This window comes from Schistocerca americana, chromosome X (genome assembly GCF_021461395.2).
Source record: "Schistocerca americana isolate TAMUIC-IGC-003095 chromosome X, iqSchAmer2.1, whole genome shotgun sequence".
NCBI classification, from domain to species: Eukaryota; Metazoa; Arthropoda; class Insecta; order Orthoptera; family Acrididae; genus Schistocerca; species Schistocerca americana.
Window position 1 is genome coordinate 703719443 of NC_060130.1, and position 23009 is coordinate 703742451.

The 23009-nt window shown below is 38.0% G+C and overlaps 1 protein-coding gene across 1 annotated transcript in view; it reads left to right on the plus strand.

Moving 5' to 3' along the window:
- The window catches only part of LOC124556538 (fas apoptotic inhibitory molecule 1), a 55160-nt gene that overhangs the window by 22766 nt on the left and 9385 nt on the right, over nt 1-23009 (plus strand). Inside the window, exon 3 of the mRNA XM_047130492.1 lies at nt 12414-12636. Within this exon, the coding sequence (XP_046986448.1) occupies nt 12414-12636 (223 nt within the window). The remainder of the gene's footprint in view (nt 1-12413; nt 12637-23009) is intronic.

Genomic DNA, 23009 nt, shown 5'->3' on the forward strand with positions numbered 1-23009 from the left:
CAAGCTACTTTTAAAAGATACAAAATACAGAGAATATAAATAATATCTTAAAGAAACACATTTGCGTGCCTTTAAGAGACTTATTTGACAACTATTCTGTTCATTTATATTTCCTCAAATTTTCTTCTCTTTCTCAGGGTCACTCTTTCTTGCCTTTTATGTTTCTATGCTTATCCTTTTTTCCTACATAGATTTTTTTTTTCTAATCCAATTTTGTTTTTTCATTAACACACACCAACTTTATCTGTCTTTTGTACCTCATCATCTTGTTGTTGTTGTTGTTGTTGGTGGTGGTGGTGGTGGTGGTGGTGGTGGTGGTGGTGGTGGTGGACTGCAGTCCAAGAACTGGGTTGATACAGCTCTCCATGCTACTCTATCCTGTGCAAGCCTCTTCTTCTCTGTATAACTACTGCAATCCACATCCATTTGAACCTGCATACCATACTCATCTCTTGGTCTCCCTCTGCAATTTTTACTCCCTCTACTCCTTTTCAGTGCTAAACTGATAGTTCCTAAATGTCTTAGAATGTGCCCTATCACCTGGTTCCTTCTTGTAGTCAAGTTATGATACAACTTTTTTTCTGCCCTTTTCTGTTCAGGGCCTCCTCATTACTTATATGAACTCCCCCCCCCCCCCCCCCCCCCTCTCCCTTGTCTTCAGGATTCTTCTGTAGCACCACATTTCAAAAGGTTCTATTTGTCTGAATGGCTTATCCTCTAAGATCAACTTTTGTATAAGACAACACTCCAGACAAACACAATCAGAAAAGACTTCCTAACACTTACTCATTGTTAACAAAATCTTCTCTTTCAGAAACACGTTTCTAGCCATTCCTGGTCTACATTTTATATCCTCTCTGCTTTGACCATCACCATTTATTTTGCTGCTTAAATAGCAAAACTCATCTACTGCTTGCAGTGTCCCTCAGCACTGCCTGATTTAATTCAACTACATTCCATTACCCTTGTTTTGCTTTTGTTATTGTTCATTTTTAAACTCCTTTCAAGACAGTATCTATTCCATTGAACTGTACTTCCAAGTCCTTTGCAGTGTATAATAGAATTACAATGTCATCAACAGACTTCAAAGTTTTTAGTTCTTCAGTGTGGACATTAATTCCCTTTCTAAATTTCTCCTTGTGTTTCCTTCACAGCTTGCTCAGTGTTCAGATGGAATAACATCAGGGATGTTAACCATTGTTTCCCTTTCATGCCTTTTTACTTTTACAGGGTGTTTCAAAAATGACCGGTATATTTGAAATGGCAATAAAAACTAAACGAGCAGCGATAGAATTACACCGTTTGTTGCAATATGCTTGGGACAACAGTACATTTTCAGGCAGACAAACTTTCGAAATTACAGTAGTTACAATTTTCAACAACAGATGGCGCTGCGGTCTGGGAAACTCTATAGTACGATATTTTCCACATATCCACCATGCGTAGCAATAATATGGTGTAGTCTCTGAATGAAATTACCCGAAACCTTTGACAATGTGTCTGGCGGAATGGCTTCACATGCAGATGAGATGTACTGCTTCAGCTGTTCAATTGTTTCTGGATTCTGGCAGTACACCTGGTCTCTCAAGTGTCCCCACAGAAAGAAGTCGCAGGGGATCATGTCTGGCGAATAGGGAGGCCAATCCACGCCGCCTCCTGTATGTTTCGGATAGCCCAAAGCAATCACACGATCATCGAAATATTCATTCAGGAAATTAAAGACGTCGGCCGTGCGATGTGGCCGGGCACCATCTTGCATAAACCACGAGGTGTTCGCAGTGTCGTCTAAGGCAGTTTGTACCGCCACAAATTCATGAAGAATGTCCAGATAGCGTGATGCAGTAATTGTTTCGGATCTGAAAAATGGGCCAATGATTCCTTTGGAAGAAATGGCAGCCCAGACGAGTACTTTTTGAGGATGCAGGGACGATGGGACTGCAACATGGGGCTTTTCGGTTCCCCATATGTGCCAGTTCTGTTTATTGATGAAGCCGTCCAGGTAAAAATAAGCTTCGTCAGTAAACCAAATGCTGCCCACATGCATATCGCCATAATCAATCCTGTGCACTATATATCGTTAGCGAATGTCTCTCGTGCAGCAATGGTAGCGGCGCTTAGGGGTTGGCGCGTTTGAATTTTGTATGGATAGAGGTGTAAACTCTGGCGCATGAGACGATACGTGGACGTTGGCTTCATTTGGACCGCAGCTGCAACACGGCGAATGGAAACCCGAGGCCGCTGTTGGATCACCTGCTGCACTAGCTGCGCGTTGCCCTCTGTGGTTGCCGTACGCGGTCACCCTACCTTTCCAGCACGTTCATCCGTCACGTTCCCAGCCCGTTGAAATTTTTCAAACAGATCCTTTGTTGTATCACTTTTCAGTCCTTTGGTTACATTAAACCTCCGTTGAAAACTTCATCTTGTTGCAACAACACTGTGTTCTAGGCGGTGGAATTCCAACTTTCCATACTTTTGTAAATAATTCATGTCAGTATTTTGCAACCATAACTTATTAAACTGATAGCTCATTAATATTAACACATGTTACCACCTGCTTTCATTGGAACTAGAATTATTACATTCTTCTTTTTCCTGTCTCATATTTCTTGCAGACCAGGTGGGGTAGTTTTGACATGGCTGGCTCTTTCAAGGATATCAGCCACTCTGAATGTTGACTACTCCAAGGGTCTTCTCTTAGCTTTCAGTGCTCTGTCAAATTCTTATCACAGTATCATATCTTCCATCTTATCTTCATCTACTTTGCCATTGTATACCATAAAATTGCCTTCAAGTTCATTCCCCATGTGAAGCCCTTCTGTATATTCCTACCACCTTTCAGCTTTCCAATCTTTGCTTAGTACTGGCCTTCCATTTGAGCTCTTGAGATTCATGCAGCTGCTTCTCTTTTCTCCAAAGGCCTCTTTAATTTTCCTGTAGGCAGTATGTATCTTTCCCCTAATTATACAGGCTTCTGTAGACTTTCATTTGTCCTCTAGCCATTCCTGATTAGCCATTGTCAATCTCATTTCTTAGGTGTTTGTATTCCCTTTGGCTTGCTTCATTTTTAGTATTTTTATATTTTCTCATTTCATCATTTAAAATTCAGCATCTCCTTTGATATCCAAGTATCCCTACCAGGTCTTGCTTTGTTACCTATTTAATCCTATGCTACCTTCACTATTTAATCTCTCAAAGCTGCCCATTCATCTTCTACTGTATTTCTTTCCCCTGCTTCAGTCAGTTATTGCCTGATGCCACCTTTGAAACTCTCAACAACTTGTGGTTCTTTCTGCTTCTCCATGTCCCATCTCCTTAATATCCTACCTTCCTGCAGAGTCTACAAATCTCGTTCCAAAAACTGTCTTTCCATTATATAATCAAACTGAACCTTCCAGTGTCTCCAGGTCTCTTCCACGTATAAAAATTTCTTTTATGAGTCTTATACGAAGTGGTAGCGATGATTAAATTATGCCCTGTGCAAAATTCTACTTGGTAGTTTCCTCTTTCATTTCTGTCCCCCAGTCCATATAGTTCTAGTATTTTTCCTTCTCTTCCTGTTCCTACTATTCTGCTACTTTTTCTTCTCTTCCTTTTCCTACTACCAAATTTCAGTCACCCATCACAATTAAATTTTCCTCTCCCATAACTAAATAATTTACAAACATCAAAAAAGGTTTTGCATCACCTCGGTTCCGAGAGTTCCGGAACCTGTACAGAAAATTGGAATAGGGATCAACATGAACATCATTTCTGCTCTTTATATTGCTCATGAAAACCACAAATTGCATGCTGTACCACCATACAGCGAGACCTTCAGAGATGGGGGTCCAGATTACCGTAAACACCGGTACTTCTGATACCCAGCAGCACGTCCTCTTGCATTGATGCATACCTGTATTCGTCATACATACTCTCCACAAGATCATCAAGGCACTGTTGGTCCAGATTGTCCCAGTCTTCAACGGCAATTCGGCGTAGATCCCTCAGAGTTGTTGGTGGGTCACATCATCCATAAACACCCCTTTTCACTCTATCCTCGGCGTGTTCGATAGGGTTCATGTGTGGAGAACATGCTGGCCACTCTAGTTGAGCAATGTCATTATCCTGAAGAAAGTAACTCACAAGATGTGCATGATGGGGATGCAAATTGTCGTTAATGAAGACTAATGCCTTGCCAATATGCTGTTGATATGGTTCCACCATCGGCCAAAGGATGGCATTCATGTATCCTACAGCTGTTACAGCGCCTTCCATGACCACCAGTGACATACATTGTTTCCACATAATACCACCCCAAAACAGCAGGGATGTTCCCACATAATACCACCCCAAAACAGCAGGGAATCTCCACCTTGCTGCACTCGCTGGACAATGTGTCTAAGGCATTCAGCCTGACCAGCTTGACTCCAAACATGTCTCCGATGATTGTCTGGTTGAAGGCATATGTGACACTCACTGGTGAAGAGAATGTGATGCCAATCCTGAGTGGTCGATTCGGCATGTTGTTGAGCCCATCTGTACCATGCTGCATGGTGTCATGGTTGCAAAGATGGACCTCGCCATGGATGTCGGGAGCGAAGTTGCCCATCATGCAGCCTGTTGTGCACAGTTTGAGTCATAACACGACGTCCTGTGGCTGCAAGAAAAGCATTATTCAAGATGGTGGCATTGCTGTCAGGGTTCCTCGGAGCCATAGTCCATAGGTAGCGGTAATCCACTGCAGTAGTAGTCCTTGGGTGGGCTGAGCGAGGTATGGCATCGACAGTTCCTCTCTCTCTGTATCTCCTCCATGTTCAAACAACATCGCTTTGGTTCACTCTGAGACACCTGGCCACTTTTCTTGTTGAATGCCCTTCCTGGCACAAAGTACCAAAGTGGAAGCCGGCCGGTGTGGCCAAGCAGTTGTAGGCATTTCAGTCTGGAACCGCGCAACCTCTACGGTTGCAGGTTGGAATCCTGCCTCTGGCATGGATGTGTGTGATGTCCTTAGGTTAGTTAGGTTGAAGTAGTTTTAAGTTCTAGGGGACTGATGACCTCAGATGTTAAGTCCCATAGTGCTCAGAGCCATTTGAACCATTTGAACAATGTGGACGTGATCAAACTGCGATTAAGGGATCTAACATTCCACACTCCGATCTGTATAGCGTCAGTTTTATTTTTCCTGATGATGACATCCTCCTGAGTAGTACATGCACAGAGCTCTGAATGGGGCACTACTTTACCTCCAAAATATTTTATTCATGAGGAGACCACTGAGTCTCATTTCATTTCCCAGAGACAATGGCCATATGTGTGTAAGTTGTGCTTGTGTTAATGTGTTTGTGTGTTTTCTACTTCATAAGAAGGCCTTTTGGCCGAAAGCTAAAAATGTGTAGCAGTCTTTTTGTTGTGCCTGTCTACAACTCAATGTCTCCTCTATACAGTGAGTAGCAGTTTATCCTATTTTAATATTCTCATTTAGGTTAGTGGTATTCTTATATGCTTCTGACTAGACGTGTACCATAGCTGTTCATTTATCTGTTTATAGCAACATTATTTATTTTCATCAGTAAACACTTCCGGGCTAAGTTGCCGTGGTCGATAAAATTTGGTGAAACAAGCGTGCTAGCGAGGACGTCGCACTATTATACACGTATGTATAGAAAGGCAATTGAAATTCACAAACATCAATACAATTTTAATTGTAAAGAAGAAGGATTAAAATTGGATAAGATATGGCGGTCGACGTTGCATCAATCACGTGACAATCGATTGCCTGCAATCGAGAGAACAGACAATAGCCAGAGATAGCTGCACTTAGACGCCACGTGACGTGGCGCCCCCTACGATATTCATATAAGCGGCGGCCCCAGCTCCTAGCAGCCAGTTTTCCACTCACCTCGGAAGATGTTCTCCGTAGTTGAGAACGAAACGTCAGGGAGAAGAAGTTCTACAGATCGACCACGGCAACCTAGCCCGGAAGTGTTTACTGATGAAGACGTCGGCCGTGAAAGCCTACATGGAATGATTATTTATTTTGTTGTAAGAGTTTGCATATTTATCTGTTATTTGTGTTGTAAGTTTAACTTTTTGGATTAGTGTTACATTACCTGTGATACAGACAAAATGAAAGATCGATAGTGACTGTAAACCTATCATGTACAGATGCAGAGGTAATTTGGCACTGTCCATAAACAGTTGGAAACTGTGCAGGCCATAGTCAACAGACTGCAGGCTGCTGAGGAGGCATCAGGACACCTGAGACAATTGCTTTGGCACCTCTGGAGCCATCTTTCTCAGGTAGCTGAGTGGTTAGTGCAACAGAATGTCAATCCTAAGGGCCTGGGCTCAATTCCCAGCTGGGTCAGGGATTTTCTTCACTCAGGGACTGGGTGTTGTATTGTCCTGATCATCATCATTTCATCCTCATCGATGCGCAAGTTACTGAAGTGGCGTCAGATCGAAAGACTTGCAGCCGGTGAATGGCCTACCCGATTTGGGAGGCCCTCGTCACATGACACTTATTTCCTCTGGAGCCTATAGCATCAACTGAGATCCCAGATGCCAGTGCACTTTCTGATCTGCACATCCCAGCCTGTCAACGCTTACCTATTGGTGCCGGCAAACATTGGCGGAGTTGTGAATCTCCGGGGTGAAAGCCGGTACTAGCCACTCTGCTATCACCCTACCTATTAAAAACAGGTTTGAGGTATTGCCTAATGCTGGAAGTTAATCTGAAACAGCACAGGACACCTCACCCATGGGGTGAGTGGGCGATCTTCCTGACAGGTCAAGACAATTGTAGAGGGTGAGATTGCTTGTCATTGAAAGCTCCAGTGTCAGGTAGATTATGGGGCCTCTCAGGGAAATAATAGGCACATCAGGTAAGAAGGGCAGTGTCTACTCTGCTTGCTTGCTGGCGAGTCTCATCCAGGTAGTGGAGGAGGCTCTGCTGGCAGTAATTGAGCACACTTGGTGCACTCAGCTCTAAATCATATCTCATGTAGTAATGAATGACACCTGAGTTCAGAGGCTGTCTTCAGATCCAACAGGCAGCTGGCTGATTTGATGAAAACAACTACCTTCACCCACAGGGTAGATGCAGAGCTATCATTTTGCAGCATTGTTCCCAGGACTGAGTGTGGTCCTCTGGTTTGGAGCCCAGAGGAATTTTAAAACCAGAGGCTCAGATGATTCCACAAAAACCTTGGATGTGGATTTCTTGTCCTTCATTATTGGGTGGAGAATTGTAGGGTCTCCCCCATCCTTAATCAGTTAGATATGAACGATATTCAGGAAATGGCTTTAAGGTGGCAGAGTACATTTCTTGTGCTCATGAGGGTTTCTTAGGACAGAGAAACCCCTCCACAGGCCCAGCAAGATGTGCTGTGATACCAGACAGTGTAGCATTGATCATAGCAGTGTGGAAGAAAAAATGTTAATATGGTATGAATTAACTACAGTGACATCTATGTAAGGGTCACAGAACTAGTCTGGCATATAAACAATAACCGTTTATTTATTTATTTGTCCATGAGATGTTGTGGGCACCGAGAATGTATAGTAAGATGTTGGACATCGTTGAACACAATAATGTTTCTATCATTATAAAACATCATTAATTACCTGTGGTTATGGTACAAATTATTGCTACAGTATTAACATTGCTTCAGTGATTACAGTGCTACTATGGTTTCAGTGCATAATACTGGTACATTATTAATGATACTGATACAGTATGATATATAAAAGAATTATTTCAGGCTATAGAAGAAATGGTCCATTATATATGCCTTCATGGCAGCTCTGAATCCTGCAACACTGTTTACTGACTATATGTTTTTTGGTAATTTTCTAAATATCTTTGTTGTGTGTATGTAAATCTTCATTTTGGATAAAGGGTGTGGGATTTTCAATCTTATATTGTTTTATGAATACTATGGTTTTGTGTATGGGGGTGTGCTGGAAAGTAATGCCTCCAAATTTTTTATTCTGTTCTCAATGTTGGTTGAGATATTACATGTAATGTATATTAATTACTGCTGACATGAACTGCAACCCTCTGCCACTAGTAAGCTCCAAATTGTAGCACGTAACATGATGGTGTGTAACAAACTATGTTGCTCCATGAGTGGTGCTCAAAAAATTGAAAGCATTAATTCAAAGAGTTCATCTACACGTGGAGTACCCTCTTTTCAGCATGACAATGCCAGATCACATATGAGTGCTGTGACATCTGCAACAATCTAACACCTTGGGCTCACTGTCATCAATCATGCTCCATACAGTCCCAACTTGGCCACATGTGGTTTTCGTCTGTTTCCAAAACTTAAAGAACACCTTTTAGGGCTTAACTTCAATACTGATGAAGTGGCACAAGCAGAGGTGAGTTTGTGGCTCTGTCAAGAAAGTCAAACACTCTACAGAGACGGTTTCAACAAATTGGTGTCTCATTGTGAGAAACATGTTCATCACTAGTGTGACTATGTTGAGAAATAAATATGTAGACATGAAGAATAAAGATGTAGAATGTTAATAAAATATGTTTTATTTAAAAATCTTTAAGAGTTTTCACATAAAAAATTGGATCATTTATTTTGAGCATGCCCTCATATATGCAGGCATGAAAGTAGAGAGATTTGCAGTTTTTGAAGAGTGGCTTGCAAGGTTTTCTGTGTGTGGTACCTTCTATGTTTGTTTTTTGGATTCTGGATAACTTAATGCTGTTTGGAGAAGCTCCCCAGAAAATGACTGAACATCTGCATAGTGCACACTTTAGGTAGTCTTTGCTGCAGCAACTTTCAAGTATCCTCATCACATAGCAAGATGTACTCAATTTCTTCGATGAGGTTGTCAGTATTAGTTCTCCACCTGACATTAGCCTGGACCCAAAGCCCAAGAAACTCTTTTTACAGCTTTGTTTGACTACTGTGTATTTATAGTTTGCATGACCCTTTCCTTGATGTTATGGAGGTTAAGTGCTACAATCCTTAATGCTAGTGAACTATTGCATAAATATGTCAGTGATTTTACTAAGAGTTCACTACAGGCTTTTATCATTTTGTCAAATATACCATCTACTTCAGAAGACTGTTACATTTTTCATGTATTATGATTGCCAAAATGTCTTCTTCATTCACTGGGTACAGAAATAGTGAGGTAGCTGAGCTGTTGATCTTAATAATGGTGCAGTTGCATTTTCGTTAACTGAGTAAATGTGACTGATTAGTTGCCCACGTATATTTGTAAAATAGTTGTTGAAGATATATTCTACTTTCCTTGGATCTGTTATTTTCTCTCCATCTTAATATAGCTTGATATTGGCATTTTTGGTAATGACATCACCTGTCTGTTATTTCACAACTTTCCACGTAGTTTTTGTCTTGTTTCTAGCAGACTGTATATAAAAGACATTTGCCTTTGTTTTTGCTGCCTTCACAACATTTTTAAATATTGTCTTGTAGTTTCTGTAGTGAGCATGAAATTCATCATGCACCTGCTGTCTTTATAATATCATATAGTAGTTTTGTCTTTTTTGCTTGAGGTCTTAATACCAGCTGTTAGCCAAGACTTATTTTTATTACTGGACCTTAGTCCATGTTTTTTCACTGGTAATGGAGTTTCATAGTACTTAGTAAATATTTCACATGTACTCCCATGCTGATATGCTGCATTACAGGTTTTCTTAGCTAACAGATGTCTGAATGTACCTATGGTTTGTTCACGTAGGATTCATTCTTCTTTGACTCATTCTGTTTGCATTGTGGTTTTGGATATTTTTGGACAGCAATGTAGTCCTACTGTCCATTATGGTCACTATATCCTGTATTTATGGTTCCAGCCTGGAAGTCACTATTTTTTGCATTTATAAATATTTGCTCAATAGTGGTACATGTAGTTTTCGTAATTCTAGTGGGAGAGTATATAATGGCCTGTAATTTATATGCTGAAAGTATAATCATGAGAGTTTGCTTTTCATTTGAGTTTGCCTAAAAATTTATATTAAAATCTGCACATACTATTAGATTTTTCTTATTAGTGTTAAGTTTACTGAGCACAGTGTCTAGTTTCTCTAGTAATATGTATAAGACCCTGTGTGGGCTTCTGTAGAAGCAAACTGTAATTGTTTTTGTCAAAGTTGTTTCCATAGTTCAAATCTGAAATTCTTTTTCCTTTCCTAGCATCTCTGAGGATTTTAAGCAACAATGTTTCATGCTGCTTCTAACAAAAATGCATGTTCCACCATGGGCAGAGAATATCCTACAGAACAATGAGGATAGTGTTAATCCTGGTAGTTTTGTAACTGTCAGCATATCACTGCTCAACCAATGTTCACTTAAGCATACAACAGATCTTCCTTCAGATCATCTGACAAGATCAAAATTGATGATTTTATTTGGAAATGACTGTACATTCGGATGAATGAGCATGAATTTTGTACTGTTGTCACGTTAAGGTATATGTAATTGGCCACTTATTACTAGGCCCACATAGTAGTAGGAACAGAAAGCTGGCTGAAACCAGATATCTGTAGCAATGATATTCTAAATTCCGACTGGGACGATATCATAAAGATAGGGTGAACACTGGTGATAGATGCATGTTTACAGCCATAAAAATAATATTAATACCTAGTGATATTAGTGCAGATTCCAAGTGCAAAATAGTTTGGGTGACAACAAGTGTTAATGTGGATCAAACATGGTGACTGCATACTTTTCAGGCCCCCTGTCTCAGGAGTATAGTGGCAGCTATATCACGGGCTAATGTCTACTCCACCAGCAACCCACATTGCTACCAAGTTATGCAGGCAGCCTACTTCCTTACAGATGACTCTCAAGGGCTACCAAGCTACATGCAGTCACCAGATGGCAACCAAAATGCCAGCACAGGTTGCTGGCCCCATGGACCTCTTTCCTATGCTGGCCATGTGACAAGAGGCAAGACTGCTTTTATGCTATATGTAAACAATGGTGATGGTGGTGAAGTCCCATACTCCTTGACAGAGCACAGGGGAACGATGCAGGAGACCCGCACTGCCGTACTAGGCAAGGAGGTGGTTTGCCACTGCCTTCCTCTGACCATAATGAGGATGAATGATGGTAATGAAGATGACACAATAACACCCAGTCATCTTGAGGCAGGTGAAAATCCTGGACCCTGCCGGGAATCAAACCCGGGAGCCCATGCTCGGGAAGCGAGAACGCTACCACAAGACCATGAGCTGCGGACATGTAAATAATACAATAGACAAATCAGATGTTCCATGAGGCTTTTTGTGGATGATGCTATTGTATACAGTGACTGAGGAAGTACAAAATTAAGTACAAAATTATCATCCTACAAAGAGGCTGTGGAACATAATTTAAAACTTTTAGTTGATGTAGTGAAATTAGAAATTAATGCTAATTATTCTTTTTTTCTTTTGCTTTAAGAATGAAGTGACAAAATATTGTTGGTATAAGTAAAGCAATAATAAAATTGAAGTTAGCAAATTTAAAGTTAAGTAATTTATATATCTTTCTGTGAATGGTGAAAAACTGGCATAAACTAAATCTAATTAATTCATATTACATTTGCACACTGTCATCTAGATAGCTATGTATTCCCAGTGTTTCAGCAGATCCTAAATTAGCTATTTCACACTAGATTAAGGAAAAAAGTGGGCATTATAGTGATCTCATTTATACAGCTAGGATTAGGTTAAGTATAGAAAAATGATCAATATGATGAAAAATGAAGAGGTTTCCTCCTATAGATATCATAATAGCCATAATATTCTCCTCTAATTACTCATACTCACAATAAATCAATCATGAGACAAAATAAAAATTACATAGAATTGATCTCTTCAGCAATGAGAAATGTGCAGAAACAAAAGTCTTCACCTAGACCAAGGTTAATGTGAATATGAAATTAGTAGAGCATTTCTTGGTTCCTGTTTGTAAGAACTATGTGCATTCAGTGTCCAAAAAGATAAATATAATATACAAGAAAGACAGTAACAGGGAGGATTTGGGAGAAGTAAATAAGGCTAGCTTAGACTTCTACCATACCATATGTGTTGTTTTCAGCATACCAACCTCTCAAATGGATATACCAGTGAAATGGCACAGGGTACATCAAGTTAACACTCAAAACACAGTGTTACAGATGACAAATAACGGCAATATCCCCAGATCATAGTCTGTGATGACAACTTGTTTTATTTCAGAGTAAAGTTAACCTGATACCTTTTCCTCTCTAATTAGGGGTTTGATAGCTTTCATAGAAATCAGTTTGTAACTCATGTAATGTATTTGCACAAGTTAGTATCTCACAGAGGAGTTTCATCTTTCATGTAGACCTACTTTAATTAATTTGTGTACCTTTTTCTCTGTAATTTCAAATAAGAATAGGGGAAAAAAATAATTTATATCTATTCTTCCTGATAGGAAATAATCCACCGTGACTGGATGTTTAAGTTGGTCGGTGATGAAATATTCAACATTGGAAATGCTAAATGCGTGCTTAAAGTTATGCCCGCTGGAGCATTTTCCTTTTCTTATGAGCTTTGTGTGAATGACAAAAGCTACCAAAAGTTCACAGAAATACAACGAAAAACAAAAAAAACATGGCTGGTAGAGCTTGAAAGTGGATCATTCAGAGTTATTTTAGGTAAGTTAATAAATATATTAAACTAAAAATTAAACAACTGAATCAACTGAAAGAAACCTGAATTGTGATATTGTACCATTAATATCAGTGACTCCACAGGTTTTCTGGCTATCAATTGGTTGAATTTATCAGTATTATAAAACTATGGTCCTGAGACTAAGAGGAAAGCTGTACACTTTTGGTCATCCATGTTTAAGAATATAAGCTTGTAAATGGTGGAACAGTTTTGCCAATTTAAAAATGAAAACTTGTTAATATTCTCTTTGTTGTACAGGCTGACTTTTAATTCATTAAAAGCATCCTGAAAACTGAGATTTGGCAGAGAAAAATGAGAAAACCTTTGGAACACTGATTGTTTTCACAAACTCAGTGAACTCATTTGAAGTAAGGATATAATTTAGTACTGTCAAAAAAATTTCATTTAAAACAAGATGGATGGACCATGGAAGCTGACTTGAAGAGACTTTTATTTTGGAACAGAATGGTATTATGAGAACTCCTATTTATTAGTTAGCACATTAGAAGAAGTGTTAATAAAACTGGAAAACATTGTTCCATTGTAGTCTAAACCTTTTTCAGTGTGCAGTTACTTCAAATGATTTTTAGTCCTACAACCAGAAAATCTATTTGAATCACCAAGATGCATTTAACATTGTTCAGATCCAGGAATACAATTGCAGTCAGAAATGGAGATGAGGAAAATTGAAATCTGCCATCACGAGAGGTGATTTTGATCACCGTCATTATGTACAGTGCATGGAAGTAAACCAATGAAGAAAATTCTTTTAATTGGGAATAACATCTACATTGTCCTGTGTATTTAGTGCAAATTAAGTCTAGCAATAAGAATAGTTAGGGTCAGTGCTGCCATTCATTATGTAGGTTCACAATATTGTCAAACAAAGTAGTGTAGAACACACACATATGTTATTGTATAGGTTTGTCACTCCATATGAACAGGCTAGATATTTATCAACTAACAACACAAGTGAAGACCACATTACTCCATGTAGCTTATAGTGAAGCAAAACACATGTTACACACTTGGGAGGAAGATCACTGTTGATATGATGCAGGAAACTGACCCACAGTATTTAATGAAAATGGAACAGCAATTAAGTTATGAGCTTCTTAGTTCTGGTGTTCAAGTCAAAATCTGATATCTTGATTTAGGTGCTCTGTGATGCCTTAAATCATTGCAGGTTAAACATACAAAGGACAATGAAAAAATTCTAAGGGTATCTTGCTTTACATTATTGCAAAAACAATGGTGTTTTTTGCTACAGTGAGATCTTTTCATGAAATTTCAGTCATTACCTTTCTTCTCTTAATACAAAAATATTTTGTTGATGCCCACCTCAGAGAGAAATGATCATCAAAAGAAAATAAGATAAATCCAAGCTTGCATGGAAATATTTAAGTGCTCGTTTTTGCCATGCAGTGTGAGAGAGTCAAACAGAAGAGAAATAGCCTGAAGGCAATTCAGTGAACCCTCTGCCAAGCACTTAAGTATGGCTTGAGGAGTAGTCATCTAGATGTAGATATCAGGATTTTTCTCAGTAGGTTCATGGTTAATTCTTTCCTGTTCTTCTTCACCTGATTTGTACATCATATTTAATGCCAATTGTGTTGAAAAGATTGTGGAGACAAATAAGTTTCTTTTCATTACGAAGTATATTTTGGGTAAAACTGGGTGATGAGCAGAGTACTTATTGCATTATAGGGTGTGTGAAACTATTTGAAAAAGAAACTCAATCAAGAAAATTTGATTGCGTCTCGTGATAGGTCAAAGAAAACAGAAAGGCACTACGACAAAAATATTTTAAATAGTGAACAGTTTAACAAGATTGTAACTAATTCTTTAGAAGTGCCCAACAAAATCTTTCTACCTAAAACTTGCTATAGCAAACTGACAACAAATTTAAATAGATCAGTGAAGGCATAAAAATCTTAAGCACTCCAAAAGGGCTATTACAAATAAAACTAAAATATAATTATATATAAAAACAAAGATGAGGTGACTTACCAAACGAAAGCGCTGGCAGGTCGATAGACACACAAACAAACACAAACATACACACAAAATTCAAGCTTTCGCAACAAACTGTTGCCTCATCAGGAAAGAGGGAAGGAGAGGGGAAGACGAAAGGAAGTGGGTTTTAAGGGAGAGGCTAAGGAGTCATTCCAATCCCGGGAGCGGAAAGACTTACCTTAGGGGGAAAAAAGGACAGGTATACACTCGCACACATGCACATGTGTGTATGTTTGTGTTTGTTTGTGTGTCTATCGACCTGCCAGCGCTTTCGTTCGGTAAGTCACCTCATCTTTGTTTTTACATATAATTTTTCCCACGTGGAATGTTTCCTTCTATTATAATAGGGATGGATATGTGCGTGTGTGCGAGTGTATACCTGTCCTTTTTTCCCCCTAAGGTAAGTCTTTCCGCTCCCGGGATTGGAATGACTCCTTACCCTCTCCCTTAAAACCCACTTCCTTTCGTCTTCCCCTCTCCTTCCCTCTTTCCTGATGAGGCAACAGTTTGTTGCAAAAGCTTGAATTTTGTGTGTATGTTTGTGTTTGTTTGTGTGTCTATCGACCTGCCAGCGCTTTCGTTCGGTAAGTCACCTCATCTTTGTTTTTATATATAATTTTTCCCACGTGGAATGTTTCCTTCTATTATAATGATAAAACTAAAATATAAGAGACATTTCCTTTATTGATTATATAATGGAAAAGAAAATCTAAACACTATGATCAGGTCCAAACGACTGCACAATGCCAAGCAGCTGTCATATTATCCTCTGCCATATGGCATCGTTCTGATGCAGTATGGAGGTGTATGGAGTCAGCACACATGTTCCCCCAGCTGTTGTCAGCTTTCCAGACCTTGGAGATACCACTTCACATTGTGTTACCGCCTCAGTTAACATCACAAGGCTGAGTGAACTCCAGTCCAGTCCTCCTACCAAGTAAAAATTCATGGCAGTACCAGACATTCGACCCAAGTCCTTCACATGACAATCAGACATGTTGCCAACTCACCTATGAGGTGTTTATTGTGCATGTTAAACATTATAAATTGTATTTAAGGAAGCTGTGAAGGCAGCAGAGCAAATGTCAAATGATAGCTTAATTTTAAGACATAAAAATAAGTCATTGGTATTGAGTCAGTATTAAATCTGAATTTGGTGAAAAATCTGGTAACAGCAAAATTTCTGAGATTAAGATTGAAAATTATGCTATTATAAATCCTGAAGAAGCACCACAGCGTTTCAATGAGTTTTTCAAACATGTTATATCAGAGTTTAGTGTTGCGTATTACCAGAAAAACTAAATCACTTTGGGACTGATGAAAAGTTCAAGTATATTTTTGATGTATTGACTAATATTTATATATGGCTAATAAAGGCAATGAGACATTTCCAAAAAGGCAACACATAACAACAATAATGGAAATATACATAACTTTAAAGAGCTGTAGGTCCTCCTGTGAAGCTGAGCTATATACAGTGAGAGTCATGTTGTTCATAAAACAGGTAGTCTTCATTGGTGATACACTCAGATAAGTCACTGACACATAGTAACATTCAGTAACATTGTGCTATGGCAATGTGTTTTCCTCACTGCAGTCTTCTGTACTAAGGTTAATAAGTCTGTAGAGCCATTGAGCCTCTGGGGTGAAGCTCTGAGTGTGGCTGCTCAAAATTCAAGCCAGACAATCAGTTACACACAGTGAGGTCATGTGTATTTAGCATCCTCTGGTGGCATGTATGCAGGCACCTCTCTATTGGAACAGTGGGTGATGTAAGAGCAAGCTCGCCCAGTGATGCACTGTTGGGAGGTTCAAAAGTGGCATCTCCCATGTAACTGTGAGCAACACACACTGTGCTGGGTGTGTTTGATGAAGACAACTTTGATACTGCTATCACAAAATTCAGAAATATTTCAACAGAGAACATATAAAGTTTTTACTATCATTAAAAAAGAAAATTTCTGAATTTGATAATGGAATACCCACAAAAGTACTTAAATCAGCACATAAAATAAGTCAACCACCAGCTACAGTAATAAAGTGGCTTTTTGAACAACGCTGTTTCTTAGATTTATCAAAATATACAGAACTGAAACCACTCTTCAATAAAGGGCCAAGGGAAGGTAGAGGATATTATCACCATATCTCTCTTCTTTCTCCCTTGTTAAAAGTTATTCAGAAACTAGCTGCTACCCAGATACAAAATTTTATTGTAAAATATAAGATTATTTTGAATAACTAATTTGGTTTCCTGCAAGGAAAAGAATCTGTGGACTTTTGTAGTACCCAATTAAGGTTACAAAAGTCATTTATTAACTCATGTTGAGTATGCTGAAACATAAAGTAAATAACACTCCATTCACGAGAGTTGCTTATCCTGTGGTCCAAGACCACAAATAAAAACAGGTAGTACCACAACTAGAATTATGTTGGTGGAAACCACTCGTATGTGAGGTGAAAATTAATCGCTTAGGTAAATAATGGTGTCACAGTCCTCTGAAGCAGAAGAGTGGCAGGCTGTTGGCACTATACTCAGAGCCCAACCAGGCCCATTTGTAATGCAAACAGTCCAACAAATAACTAATGTAGCACAGATTCGTTGTGAGTATGTATGCCATGGGGGTGAACACATTCACTTGCACACAGAAGTGAGAGTGGGCCGGCAGCCACTTGACCTTGAACTGGCTTCCTGATAGGCTCACATGACATGCTAACCAGAGACACTGAGTTGTTCCCTTCTCACATTAACCATGGTAGATGTAGGTATAATATGGCATATCAATAATGAGACAACATCCATTTACGCAGATGGTGGGATTACAAGATAGACACTAAAAATAACTATCTTGACAGTATAAGTATCTCACTAGGCAAGATTAATACAGCGACAAGAATCTCCTATGGCCTCACAAAGAGCTTTGATTTAGTAAACAACATCTCACTAGCCCACAAAACAAATGAATATACTATTAGGGACAGTTTACTACAGTGACTTACATGATACCTATGTAACATAAGAGTAATTATCTTCTCGAATACACTAAATTATCCTTTAAAATAGCAAATAAGCGATGCAAGGTGTCCCTGGAGACTCTATTCTTGGTCATATTTTCTTCCTTTTCTATCTTAATTAAATGCCAGTCCCCATCAATTTTACATCAGTTATGTTTTGTAAAGCTTCTCTAGTTGTCGTAGATTAATTTTTATGGCAGTTGCGCTATCAGACTTAAGAACAGCAGCTTTACATAGACAACACACTTTGTTATGAAATAAAGCTGACCATGTGCCCAGTATAAATGTGTCTCTCCTGTACTTTTCAGATGTTAAAGATGTTCAGTAGAAAAATGGAAAATGACACTTTGAAATAATAACAGTACAACTCAAATTACTTTGTATTATTGTCCCTCTCACATGTACCACACTTCACTAACAATACCTAAATTCATCCAATCTTGTGTTAACAGCTAAAAGCTCATTTCACATTCATACTGAAGTAACCATTGCTATCTTGCATTTCCACATTACTTAAATAGGTAATCACTGATCACGGAAGTCTTTACATTTATTTTCTACTCTCAATATATTCCTCCATGAAAGTGACTGATTCATAAAGATGACACTGCTTCAACCATGAATCTCATAACTAATTCCATGCGGCTGTCAGCAAAATAACTTAATTACTCTTAGTAATTTTCTCCTATAAAACAGCATAACCCTTTCAAGTCTTAATTATACTTTCTACCAATTTCTTCATACTGTCTATCTGCGATGCAGCTGCACATCATTGCTCTGTCCAAAATCCCAACAACTCCACTGCACATACCAAGGTTGTGCATGACCACTACCACTGCGGCATTGTTGTGTTATACCAGACAGCAAAACAATGCTCCCGCCAGAGAAAAGGGCATGCTAGCTTAAACAGTTCCAGAATCCAGCAATAAGTAATGAGTACAATATTGCTGCATCATAACATCAAAGATAACAGTAATTCTTACAGTTTTCATACTATAGATGAATTTAAGTGAAACTGCGAAGCAGAATAAAATCTCTGACTACATATGTAACACTCTTGATAACTCAAAAACATGGTTCCAGGTGGACATATCAAAAACATATGGTACGGTGGACAAACTAATAGTCAGAATGCAAGGAAACTGAAATGAGCTACCAAGTAAAGACATAGCAGACGTAGAAACTGTCATATTTTTAGAAGTAAATCCAGATCATTTAAACTGAAATATGTATACTGAGTACTTTTCAAGTATGTTATGTAGCTGTGCATTTGTATTGCAAATATTGTCCAGTGCCACTGACATGGACACATGGAAAATTACTCACCACAGTATTTTTGATCAATAATACGGTATGACTTAGTTTTATGGGGGAGGCTCTATTAATACACCATGTGTACTGAATCTCTAGAAACAACATATCAGAAATACGTTAGCTGAATATTATTTAAAAAACTAAAACTTTTAACAGTCCCAACCTTATACATCTATTTGATTGTACATATAGCACAAGAAATAAAGACAATGTTGTCAAGGGCACTCATATGATAGTTTGTAAGGAGGAGTGGGGGAGGGGACTAGACTTGGGGTATGTAATATGGAATGTTTTTAATATTTGAGAAGGTGAATGGTGACGTAAGTAACCATAAAAAATTTCCAGTTCTGATCCTATTAAAAACCGGCATAACACTGACTTTCAAATCTTTTTTCTGAAAGAAAAACACCTGACTCTGACTACACTATATTTTTACCTTACTCTGGGTTTGGAAGGGGTGGGGGTGGGGGGGGAGGGTAGTGTACCCCCTCCCCCCCCCCCCCCCCCCCCCCCCTTTGCCACTGGACTAGGGCATCCTTGAACTTTATGCTTCCTGTTCATTGATTAAAATTATGTGTTAAGACTCTTCCAATATAAGAGAACATAAATTTTTGACAGCCTGAAACACAAGAACATTCTGAACATGAGGTTAGGTCTATTGAAAGATTTACATGATAATGCAATACATAAATGTTACTACTCAGTGAAAGCAATCATAAAGAACAACTGATCATTTAAGCAGGGTGTCACTAATCATCAACTTTATTATGTAAATATAGCTGCACATTTAAAGGAAAAAAATAACTTTAGACTACTGCTCCATATCATTAGCTATAATTTTATTGAAATTAATTGTGTAACTAATTTCAAATGAGTCTGCTGTGTCCTAAACAAATGATTAATACACTATGCAGAATGGATAAATTATTTAAAAATCATTTGGCATAATGAAAGACTAGTTTAAATGGTTTTAATGCAGAACTAATTAAATACAGGGAAAATGTATATAACAGCCTATCATAGCTTTATAAGTTTTATTGGAAGCAGAAAATTGTACCAAAATTTGGAGAATTGTCAGAAACCATCATTATTCAAGAAATTCTAGAAACCCCATTGTAATAACTATAGAAGTATAAGTGTATTTGGCACTTCATAACAGATTTATTAACAGTTACTTAAAAAAATGACTTTTAGAAAAGCATTTTTCACTGGTAATTCAATATTCATTTTACACAAGCTTATTGAAAAACAAAGAGAATTTAGGAGAAAGCAATTAGAAAATATCAAAATGAATGTAAGGGTTCAACTATTGGCAGACGTCTCCTAATCTGCTTTAATCTTCATTGGCTAGCATCTCCTGATGAAATTACAATCTTCTCCAACAATAAGCAAGATAAAGTTCAATGAATATAGAAGCTTCATGAAACAGTACCAAAGATTGAACTCCAGAATTCCATAGGAGAAGTATTTCATACAGTATGCAGAAAAGGAGTTCAAGAATTACCCTTCAGCCATCATATTTGGAAAAATCTCCCTTATAGACAAATATGAATATTTAAATGAGTGTCTCAATTATACAAAGAGCCATGTCTTAGGTACATCCACAATGGAGTGGTGTCTTTGGTGAGGCTGGACTAACATATGATTAGAGAAGTGGGGTGTCATCCTCTGCAATAGTTATTGTCTCGAAGATTGACTGATCTGGCCTTGTAATATTAGTCTATTAGTTCTTAGTATGTTGGTCCTGTGGACAGCTAAAAGCAAGGGGGAACTACAGTTATTACATTTTCCAAAGAACTGCAGCTTCCTGGGTAAAATATTCTGGAAGTAAAATAGACCATGAAATGGATTTCTCATTCTACAGGTCAGAGTGTGGAATTGTAGATTACTTTACTGGGTAGATATGTGAAACAAAAATGGATCATTGTAAGTTACATATAGTGGAGATAAGTGAAATGTGGTGACACGAAGAGCAGGATTCCTTGTCAGACTGGTATAGTGCTGTCAGCACAATATCAGATAGGGGTAATGAAGGAGTAGGTCTGATAATGAATAAGAAAACAGGAATGAAAGTGAGTTACTGGGAACAGCATAGTAAGTAGTTCATCACAGTCAAGACAAGCACAAAGCCATGACCCACCACCATTATACAAGTATATATGTTTAATAGCTCTGCAGATGATGAAGAGATTGAAAAAATGTAACATGAGATAAAATCAATTATTTAGTATGCTAAGGAAGATGAAAACTTAAGTGTAGTGGGGACTCTAATTTCATAGTAGGCAAAGGAAGAGAAGAAAAATAGTAAGAAGATATGAAATGGGAGAAAGGAACCAAAGGATAAGTTGCTAGTTATAATTCAACAAAGAGCACAATTTAATAATGCTTAACACTTGGTTTAAGTATCATGGAAGGATAGTTGTTTATGTGGAAGAGACCTGGAGACACCATAAGGTTCCATATAGATTATATAATGATAAGAGAGATATTTCAAAACCAGATATAGAACTGCAAAATATTTCCAGGTCTTGATGTGGACATAGATCATAATTTAATAATCATGAAATCCATATTATAGCTGAAGAAATTTGAAAATTATAGGAAATGAAGGTGGCAGGATTTGTAAGAACTGAAATAATCAGAGGTTGTTGAGAGTTTCAGTTGCAGTGTATTCCTCCTGTCACTAAAACTATACATAGAGCATGCAGTAAAAGAAACAAAGGACAAAATTGTTGTACTTAATGCTGAGATGAAGACACTTGCACAAAATGAACTAGCATGGAGAACTGCAATCTTAGGACTCAAGAGCACAACACAACAGCTGAGATTATTAAACTGGCAGGGGTTCATCAAGAAGCTCTAACAAAGAAAGAATCACAAGACTACAAGTGACATATAAGCTCACTTGAACACACATAATAGAAATTTCTCAATAAAAATGGTTAAACTATAATATTATTAAACACTGATTGAGACAGAAGTGCTATACTTGTTTGAAACTATGATATTATGTAGCAGATGACAAATTATAAACAAAGAAGAAAAATCTTGAGGAAAATCACGGATGAAGAAAACAATCAAACAGAATTCATCAGTTTAATGGAAATGTTAGTTCAATTAGAACACATTAATCACAGTTCTGTGGTCATTTACACAGAATGAATAACAACAGGATCACATAGAAATTTCTTAATTTTTTTTAAGTACTGAAAATTATAAGAGATGTAAGATACTCACACACACACACACACACACACACACACACACACACACACACACACACACACACACACACACAAATTACATTCCATGAAGGCCACTGCAAAATAAAAGTATTTAATTACTTATTCCTATTTTATCACATTCATGATGCAGGACTTGTCAAAACATATGAAATCATAGAATTTTTCAAGTTTATATTCAGTTACAAAATATAGGCACATATAAGTTGTAATATTATGTCTAGTCTGGTAGCTTTCTCATCAACACACATTGACTGACTGTAATAAAATGAACAATATTCTACTTAAGTAAGTATAAGAAAACATTTTTTTATGTACATACATACATACATACATACATACATACATACAGACACAAAAGACACCACACATGGTATCTGATAAGTTATTGAAACATCTTGATTGGTTTTAGTAAAGTAAGAAATATTCTAGTTATACAGGAGGAACATTAAAAAAACCAACAAACTGCAGGGACATATTCCTGGCTGGAAATAGGGGATAAAATGTCCTCTGAACATATGTTCAGAAATGCATCACTGCCACGAAGATGGCACTGATGAATGAAAGTTCCTCTGACCATGTGCCATGTGTTCCTTGTGTGTTGCAGGCTGTGTGATTGACACAGCATACTGCGAGTAGCATAATGGTGTTGTATTCATGTCAAGAACATGCCAAGCAGATGGAAATAGTCGAGAGGCAGCATGGCTATAACAAAACAAGTACCCTCACAGACATTAATCACATCACTCAACATTTCAAGCCCCTTTTTTGGC